The sequence below is a fragment of the Vigna angularis genome, chromosome 7 (genome assembly GCF_016808095.1).
Source record: "Vigna angularis cultivar LongXiaoDou No.4 chromosome 7, ASM1680809v1, whole genome shotgun sequence".
Classification (NCBI taxonomy): domain Eukaryota; kingdom Viridiplantae; phylum Streptophyta; class Magnoliopsida; order Fabales; family Fabaceae; genus Vigna; species Vigna angularis.
In genome coordinates, this window is record NC_068976.1 from 22,494,895 (window position 1) to 22,504,860 (window position 9,966).

The 9,966-nt window shown below is 42.9% G+C and overlaps 1 protein-coding gene across 1 annotated transcript; it reads left to right on the forward strand.

The window, feature by feature from the left end:
* Positions 1-4,040: 4,040 nt before the first annotated feature.
* LOC128197860 (uncharacterized) lies at positions 4,041-6,395 on the forward strand. The gene is made up of 3 exons (XM_052880691.1): positions 4,041-4,272; positions 4,381-5,229; positions 5,575-6,395. Exons 1-3 carry the CDS (start codon positions 4,041-4,043, stop codon positions 6,393-6,395), a joined length of 1,902 nt encoding a protein of 633 aa, XP_052736651.1.
* Positions 6,396-9,966: the final 3,571 nt, after the last annotated feature.

Here is a 9,966-nt window from a genome sequence, read left to right on the forward strand (position 1 = left end):
ATCTTATTACCATTGCTGCTTCCATGCAAAAGAAACATAGGAGGCCACAGTGAATCAGTGATGCCACCTCCGCATGGGTCCCACTATCAGCCGAAAGTGCAGCGTGATTAACACGCGCTTGGAGCATTCAATACTTCAATGCACAAGAAAGCAAATGGTACTATACTATCTTTCTTTTCAAAGGCATCTAATTTTCCATCTTTCATTTTCCATCTTAAAAAAGTGTCTAACTTCTTATATCTATTAGTAAAAAAAATATAAAATTACCCAGAAGAGAAAAAAAATTCAAAGCTTTAATAATAAAGTTACATATATGTTGTTGGTTGAAGTTTAATATTATGTGCCTGATACAGTTCAGTTGGGTTAGCATAAAAGTACTATGTGACTGTGCAAACTCGTACATGATTATTTGTTTATTCGATTAAAATATTAAACAAAGTTTGAATTTTTTTTGTTCAACATGTACATATAAACAAAGGGGTAAATGATATCAGATATTAAGGTATAAGATATTCAAGATTTGCAAAAGGGTGAGAGGAGCTTATGTGGTAAAGTAGAAGATGATGAGAAGAGGAGAAAAAGAAAAGTGTATGAAATGTGGCCATGTGATGAGTTTTTTGGCTTGATCATATCTTTTCTGGGTCATGCCTCTAATTGATGTTTTACTTTTCTCTGTAACCTAATTCTAAATTTGTCCTTAAAAATTCTGGGACCACAATAAGTGTCACCATATTCTTCAAGCATTGTGTCAGCTTCTTCCTTACATTTAACAAAAAGTAATCATGCAACCTATAAATTTAATACTTTAAAGATGATCTTTCTCTAAAATAATAATATGGTAGCACCATAACTTTCAACCAGTCAAATCAAAAACGAAACTTTATAGGATTAAAACATGAACCTAACTGTCATGAAGTGTGTGAATCAGAAAAATTTATAGCTTGCAATAATTTTACTCAACTGAGCTAAATTTACCACCCTTTATGTTGTCCTTGTACTCATAAAAAAAAGAAAAGCATCAACCTAAGAACAGTTACTTTAAATGAAAAAAATGGTTACTAGAGAAATATTAATGGTATTAAAACTTTTGTCTTCTGACCAATAATGATCACTGAGAAATGAAGTAGAAAAGAATAATTATTAAAAAAAATGACATTTTCATCTTTCTTATAAAAAAATTACATTTCTATAAGAGAGTGATATTATCTCTAATTTAAATATTAATATAATGAATTTTGAATTTATATTTGAATTCTCAACACTTCGATCAATTTACTTTATTGAAAATTTTAATTTTTGTTAATATTATATGTGAGACCCATAATAATTAGCCTCAATTAATCCTGACACCTCACCATTAATGCACGCCACGTCATTTCCAGCCATTAAAAATCCACTCTCTAATCTGATCCCATTCCTCTCAGACGTGCACGAAGAACCACGCCCATCATTTCTCTGAACCATTTAAAACGCACTAAACTCTGCATGCAAGCATGCCACTTGTCACTTTGGAAGTTTCTGAAATCAGAATGGGGGTTGCAGGTGTCCGAAAATGAGACGCTCGCTCGTCTGGAATTGGAAGGAACAAAAGTAATTTTTGAAAACCCTTCCGCTCACCTGCACCATTCATCCTCTTCCTCAGAACTCACCCTTTCAACTTCTCCAACCACTCTCTAAAACCAGTAAACTTCTCTCTACTGCAACTCCTCATTTCCTTCTCCGATTTCAATTTCAGAACCGTAGGAACGTTCATCCGGCTATGGTCTTCCTTTGGAACCGAACTGAACTGGAATCTAAGCTGGTAAGTTTTCCTTTCTACACGTCGTCTCCTCTGGTTTCATGCGAACCCTGGTTTTGGTTGCATGCATGAGTTCTAGGTCTGAATTATGTTGATTTTTGGTGTCTTAGATTTACGTGGGAACTGTTGAGCGAAACCTGGGTGTAAGACGTGGTTAGAGGAAACCCTAAAATCTTGTTATTGGAAGTACACTGCTATCCAGGTAAGGGAAGCTTACATATATTTAAATTTATACGTGTATGAGTGTATGAAAGCATGATGTGGGTTGTCTGTATGAAATTTCTGTATACGTGTTTTTCTGGATCTGCATGAACGAACCCTGTTGTGCTGTTATGGATGTTTGCTGATATGATTTCTGGGTTGTTGAACTGCATGCTGGTTGAAACGTATGAGTGATGGAAGAATACTATAATGTATGAATTGTTAATATGTTGATTTTTGAATATGAATTAATCTGGAAGTGAAAGTATAAAGTTCATCGATTTGAGATTCATTTGAAGTATAAAGTATAAGTTAAATTGTTGAAATCTGGAAAATTGTTAAGGTTGAGAAATCTGCACTTAAATCATGTCTTTGATAAATGACGCTCGTCACTGTACGGTCTTAAACCGTTCGGTTTCCTCTTAAAATAACTTAGAATGGATTCCTTCATTTGGAAAGAATTCTGCTCGTGAACGAGCGTCCCTGTTTGGATCTTTGAGAGCGTTCGACCTTATGTCGAGCGTTCGTCCGTTAGAGCGTTCGACCTCATGTCGAGCGTTCGTCCGTTAGAGCGTTCGACCTCATGTCGAGCGTTCGTCTGTGAGAGCGTTCGACCTCATGTCGAGCGTTCGTCTGTGAGAGCGTTCGTCTTTGAGAGCGTTCGACCTTATGTCGAGCGTTCGTCTGTGAGAGCGTTCGTCCGTTAGAGCGTTCGACCTCATGTCGAGCGTTCGTCTGTGAGAGCGTTCGACCTCATGTCGAGCGTTCGTCTTTGATAGCGTTCGACCTCATATCGAGCGTTCGTCTTTAATATCGTTCGGCCTTATATCGAACGATCGTTCTAAATCGCGCAAGGTCTCCTATCAAGCGCTCGTACAACTGAATAAGTATTTGATTTTAAACAGCGTTCGTCCTGAATTTGAAATAGCGTTCGTCCTGATCTCAAATAGCGTTCGTCTATACAGTTAATTAACGTTCGTCTTTTAGAGAAGTGTAATTGAGAATGAAAATGTGATGTTGAGGAAATTATAAAATGGACGAATCATATATAAGGTGAAATTATGATATTGATATTTGAACGAGCGTTCCAAGGAGGAACGACTCTGATTTCTATTGGATATGAAATTTGGTAAAGTATGACTGTGGATCAGTTAAGACTCGCTGTCCATCCTGATGTTCCGTGATACGCCTCTTCAAGTAGAAGGGGGTATTCATGTGTGGGAACGGCAGGAGGTCCTTAGTCCATAAGTTAACATGGGCGACGTAAGAACGGACTTACCTCGAGTGGCAGCTGTTTGGTGTATCCCAGTTACTACATCACTCGGGTGCAAGGACGCTTGTAACTACACAGATTCATACAGTCCGGACGGTCGGTCTAGCATTAGTATATTTATGTTTGATTGATGTTATGCGTATATGAGTTGATTGTATGATGGTTTGAATAAAAATGTTGAAGTATAAATTTAAATTACGTAAGCTTACCCTTTCGTTTTTCCATTGTGTTGTCCACTGTCCATGTACGTTCGTCCTGTCTTGCAATGATCATCCGTTGTGGATGTGAGCAGATGGTGGTGCATCCCTTGAAGAAATGCTGGAAGAAGAAAATTTGGACGATGCCAATCTGGTGGAAGTTGAAGTAAAGGCCGAGCCTTAGAGCGCTCGTAGATGTTAGGTTGTAGATGTTAGCTCATTTTTGGACGTTCGGTTACTTTTGTAAAACCATTCGTTCTGATTTATTTTCCTGTTTCTCTGAAACGCTCGTTATTTTGTACTGTAGCCGTTCGGCTTTGACCCTTGAACTCTGTTTAATCTTAAAGACTGTTTACTGTACTGTTAATTGTAATTAATCCTGATTTATGGTAATTATGGTATTTTGGGATGTTACATTAGTGGTATCAGAGCAGTTTTGTTCTCTTAAGGACGTTGTAGGGTTATGAGTGCACTGTGTTTTTGCTGTGTGCTTATTGCATGTTTAATGAGTTATTGTTATTTAACTCTTGGACATATCTAACGCTCGTTTTTCTCTGTATCCAGAGAACGAATGGCACCTAGACTCCCTCCTCCCCCGCAGCCTAACGAACCTGATGCGTCCAACAACGCTAGGTTGTTGGAGACGGTGATAGACCGCTTACAGCAACAAAACACGACCCTCATGGAGCAAAACGCCACTCTGATGCAGCAAAACCAAGCTGCTATGCAGAGCTTGGAGGCCTCTCGTGCAAATTCTGAGACCATGCAGAGGCAGTTGATGGAGATACTTGCAGCAACTAGAGGTGCGTCTGGAGCATCCTCTTCAAACGCTGCTCAACCAAATGCTGAATGAAGCTTGGAGAGTTTCCTCCAACACCATCCGGCTAAGTTCAGTGAGAAGGGTCTCCCAGATGAAGCAGATCAATGGTTAAGGGATATAGAGAAAATTTTCAATGCCAAGAGATGCCCAGATGAGAATAGATTAGCGTACGCGGAATATCTGTTGACGGGAGAAGCATGTCATTGGTGGACGAGCGCGAAAGCCATTCTCGCAGACGCACAACAGCTGGTCACTTGGGAGGTGTTTAGGGCTAAGTTTTATGAAGAATACTTTCCGGACATCGTTCAGTTTGCGAAGGAGGTGGAATTTCTACAACTAGTTCAAGGGGGTATGTCTGTTTCCGAATACACCAATAAGTTCAAGCACCTCGTCAGATTCAATACCATGGCCACGAGTGAAGTGTGGCAGTGTAGAAAGTTTGAAAACGGATTGCGGAGCGACTTGAAAGTATTGATATCCAGTTTGTGTATCCGAACGTTCCCTACTATGGTTGAGAGAGCCAAGGTCTTGGAGAGGAACATGGCAGAAGCGGAACGTCAGAAGAGGTCACAACAAGTGAGTAGAGGACCAATCGTGTCCAGGGGAGGAGCGGTACAGAGGAGACCTCCTTACGCTCGTCCAAATCAGTCTTCTCAGACGAGCGGGTCTCAAGCAGTAGTTCCTGTCGGACAGTCTGGGCAGGGAGGTGTCGTTTGTTTCCGGTGTGGAGGGCCACATTATAGGTCTTCATGCCCTCAGTTGGTGGGAGTCAAGCACTGTAATAGTTGTGGGAGAAACGGACACTCGGATCATGAGTGCAATATGAGTGGGCGTGCGGTGATGAGGCCACCCAATGCTGGAAGGAATCAGGCGAGAGGAGGACGAGCCCAAGCAAGTGGGCGAGTATATGCTATAACGAGCGCGGAGGCAGCGAGCTCAGGTAACCTTGTAATTGGTGAATGCATGCTGTATGGTAGATCATGCTGTGCTTTGTTTGATTCGGGGGCGACGCACTCCTTCATCTCGAAGGCGTGTGTTGAAAAACTGGGATTAAAAGTGAGTGAGATGTTGTGTGATCTGGTGGTGTCTACCCCAGCAGCTGGTGAGGTTAGGACGTCCACTATGTGCGTCAAGTGTCCTATAGAAGTGGAGGGACATAAGTTTAAGGTTAGCCTCATCTGCTTACCTCTTCAAGGTTTGGAGGTGATCTTAGGAATGGATTGGTTGGCTGCCAATCGCATTCTTATTGATTGTGGAGCGAAAGAATTAATTTTTCCTGGTGAAGAAGAAGAAGTACTTTCAGTAACGCTCGGTCAGCTAAAAGAAGATATTATGGAGGGCGCGTCTTGCTTCTTGATCATGACGCATGAAGACCGAGAGAGTGCGGATGAGAATTTTGAGCGTTCGTCCAATAAGTGCACTGAAGGACGAACGGTTGTGGACGAATTCCAGGATGTCTTTCCAGAAGAGATCCCTGGACTACCTCCTATGCGTGAGGTTGAATTCACCATTGATCTGGTGACCACAGCAGCCCCTATATCTGTTCAACCGTACCGTATGGCGCCTGCAGAGTTGGTCGAACTCAAAAAGCAGATTGAGGAACTAATGGAGAAGCAATTCATAAGACCAAGCGTGTCACCATGGGGAGCGCCTGTGCTCTTAGTAAAGAAGAAGGATGGCAGCTCTCGGTTATGCATAGACTACAGGCAATTGAACAAGCTAACCATCAAGAACAAATACCCGTTGCCAAGGATTGACGACTTGTTGGATCAACTGCATGGGGCAACGGTGTTCTCTAAGATTGATTTGCGCTCGGGATATCACCAAATCAGGGTGAAGGAGGACGACATCCAAAAGACCGCATTCAGGTCGCGTTATGGACACTACGAGTATGTAGTGATGCCATTTGGAGTAACGAACGCTCCTGCAGTATTCATGGATTATATGAATCGCATCTTCCGGCCATACCTGGACAAATTTGTGGTCGTTTTTATAGATGATATTCTCATCTACTCTAAGACGCAAGCTGAACATGAAGAACACTTGAGGGCAGTGCTGAGCGTGTTGAGGGAAAAGGAATTGTATGCCAAACTGTCCAAGTGTTAATTCTGGATGAAGGAGGTGCAATTTCTGGGACATATTGTGTCCGCTGGAGGGATCTCGGTAGATCCAGCAAAGGTACGAGCGGTTAGGGATTGGGAACATCCGCGTTCAGTCACGGAGGTGAGAAGCTTCGTTGGTCTTGCGGGCTACTATAGACGTTTCATAGAGGGATTCGCCAAGATAGTGGCTCCACTTACCCAATTGACTAGAAAGGATCAGCCGTTCGCATGGACTGATCTGTGTGAAGAGCGTTTCCAGGAACTGAAAGTGAAGTTGACGAGCGCCCCTGTACTAGTTATTTCGGACACGTCTAAACCGTTTGAAGTCTATTGCGACGCTTCTCATCAAGGTCTGGGTTGTGTTTTGATGCAAGAGAAGCGAGCGGTAGCGTATGCGTCTCGGCAGTTGAGGATTCACGAGAGGAATTACCCAACGCACGACCTGGAGTTGGCAGCGGTCGTTTTTGCGCTGAAGATCTGGAGACATTTCTTGTATGGATCCACGTTCCAAGTCTTCAGTGATCACAAGAGTCTCAAGTATCTCTTTGATCAGAAGGAGTTGAATATGAGACAAAGGAGGTGGCTTGAGTTCTTGAAGGATTATGATTTCGAGCTGCTCTATCATCCAGGAAAAGCAAACGTGGTAGCGGACGCTCTAAGCAGAAAAGTGGTGTATATGTCGTCTATGATGGTACGCGAGCTGAGCTTGGTGGAGAGTTTCAGAGATCTAAGGTTACAGTTTGAGTTAGAACCGAACCGCATCAAGTGTTGTAACCTTAGAATATCTAGCAACGTGTTCGACCGAATCTGGATGAAACAACGGGAGGATGAAAAGCTATTGGAGATTTTAAGCGCGCTCGGTACGGATCAGGCCAAACATTTCAACGCTGGAACGGACGGCATGTTACGTTACATGGGTCGGACGTGCATTCCTAATGACGGCGAGCTGAAGCGGATCATACTGGAGGAAGCGCATCATAGCCGTCTTAGCATACACCCCGGTATGACTAAGATGTATCAAGACCTCCGGAAATCATTTTGGTGGCCTGGAATGAAGAGTGATATAGCTCGTTTTGTGACATCTTGCTTGACCTGTCAGCGTGCAAAGGCTGAACACCTAAGATCAGGTGGATTACTTCAACCATTGGAGATTCCAGAATGGAAGTGGGATAGCATCTCCATGGATTTCGTGACTCATCTACCACGAACGGTTAGGAATCATGACTCAATCTGGGTGATCGTGGACAGACTAACGAAGAGCGCCCATTTCCTGCCCGTGAACTTGAAGATGTCAATGACCAACCTAGCCAAGTTATATATCAAGGAGATCGTTCGTCTTCATGGAGTGCCTTCAAGCATCATTTCTGACCGAGACACGAGATTCACATCTCGGTTTTGGCAATCATTACAAGGCGAGTTGGGGAGCAGGCTGCAGATGAGTTCAGCATATCATCCGCAAACGGACGGCCAATCCGAACGTACTATCCAGACGCTAGAAGATTTATTGAGGACGTGCGTCCTAGACCACTTAGGCGCATGGGATGAGGTCTTGCCACTGGTGGAGTTCACGTACAACAATAGTTTCCAGTCTAGCATTGGAATGGCGCCGTTTGAAGCTCTCTATGGGCGGAAATGCCGAACTCCACTTTGCTGGTTCCAAGAGGGAGAGAACGTACTAACTGGACCTGAACTCATCCAGCAAACAACCGAGAAGGTTAAGTTGATCCAAGATAGATTGAGGACGTCTTTGAGCAGGCAGAAATCCTATGCGGATAGAAGAAGAAGACCATTGGAGTTTGCTGCAGGAGACCATGTGTTCTTGAGACTCAATCCGATCACTGGAGTAGGCAGAGTCGTTCGTCCAAAGAAGCTGTCCCCCAAGTTCATAGGGCCGTACCAGATTTTGAAGAAGATTGGACCAGTAGCCTATGAGCTTGCCTTACCTCCTCAGCTATCAAACCTGCATCCGGTCTTCCATGTGTCTCAACTTAGGAAGTATATAGCCAATCCCTCTCATGTCTTAGAACTGGAAGATATTCAACTTCAACCGAACCGAACGCTGGAGTTGCAACCCGTCCGCATTGAAGATGTGCGCACCAAGCTATACAAGAAAAAGAACATTCGATTAGTGAAGGTGGTGTGGGATGCCAAGACTGGAGATTCAACGTGGGAAGTGGAGAGTGCAATGAGGGACTTGTATCCGCAGCTATTCACGGGTAAGTTCTAAATTTTCGAGGACGAAAATTTTTGTAGATAGGGAGAATGTGAGACCCATAATAATTAGCCTCAATTAATCCTGACACCTCACCATTAATGCACGCCACGTCATTTCCAGCCATTAAAAATCCACTCTCTAATCTGATCCCATTCCTCTCAGACGTGCACGAAGAACCACGCCCATCATTTCTCTGAACCATTTAAAACGCACTAAACTCTGCATGCAAGCATGCCACTTGTCACTTTGGAAGTTTCTGAAATCAGAATGGGGGTTGCAGGTGTCCGAAAATGAGACGCTCGCTCGTCTGGAATTGGAAGGAACAAAAGTAATTTTTGAAAACCCTTCCGCTCACCTGCACCATTCATCCTCTTCCTCAGAACTCACCCTTTCAACTTCTCCAACCTCTCTCTAAAACCAGTAAACTTCTCTCTACTGCAACTCCTCATTTCCTTCTCCGATTTCAATTTCAGAACCGTAGGAACGTTCATCCGGCTGTGGTCTTCCTTTGGAACCGAACTGAACTGGAATCTAAGCTGGTAAGTTTTCCTTTCTACACGTCGTCTCCTCTGGTTTCATGCGAACCCTGGTTTTGGTTGCATGCATGAGTTCTAGGTCTGAATTATGTTGATTTTTGGTGTCTTAGATTTACGTGGGAACTGTTGAGCGAAACCTGGGTGTAAGACGTGGTTAGAGGAAACCCTAAAATCTTGTTATTGGAAGTACACTGCTATCCAGGTAAGGGAAGCTTACATATATTTAAATTTATACGTGTATGAGTGTATGAAAGCATGATGTGGGTTGTCTGTATGAAATTTCTGTATACGTGTTTTTCTGGATCTGCATGAACGAACCCTGTTGTGCTGTTATGGATGTTTGCTGATATGATTTCTGGGTTGTTGAACTGCATGCTGGTTGAAACGTATGAGTGATGGAAGAATACTATAATGTATGAATTGTTAATATGTTGATTTTTGAATATGAATTAATCTGGAAGTGAAAGTATAAAGTTCATCGATTTGAGATTCATTTGAAGTATAAAGTATAAGTTAAATTGTTGAAATCTGGAAAATTGTTAAGGTTGAGAAATCTGCACTTAAATCATGTCTTTGATAAATGACGCTCGTCACTGTACGGTCTTAAACCGTTCGGTTTCCTCTTAAAATAACTTAGAATGGATTCCTTCATTTGGAAAGAATTCTGCTCGTGAACGAGCGTCCCTGTTTGGATCTTTGAGAGCGTTCGACCTTATGTCGAGCGTTCGTCCGTTAGAGCGTTCGACCTCATGTCGAGCGTTCGTCCGTTAGAGCGTTCGACCTCATGTCGAGCGTTCGTCTGTGAGAGCGTTCGACCTCATGTC

Excerpts from the sequence above, each read along its gene's own strand:
- LOC128197860 (XM_052880691.1), top strand. The coding sequence starts at position 4,041 with ATGGCACCTAGACTCCCTCCTCCCCCGCAGCCTAACGAACCTGATGCG. Across the intron at positions 4,273-4,380 it reads GATACTTGCAGCAACTAGAG|ATGAAGCAGATCAATGGTTA; the intron begins GTGCGTCTGGAG and ends AGGGTCTCCCAG. Across the intron at positions 5,230-5,574 it reads CGCGGAGGCAGCGAGCTCAG|AAGAAGAAGTACTTTCAGTA; the intron begins GTAACCTTGTAA and ends TTCCTGGTGAAG.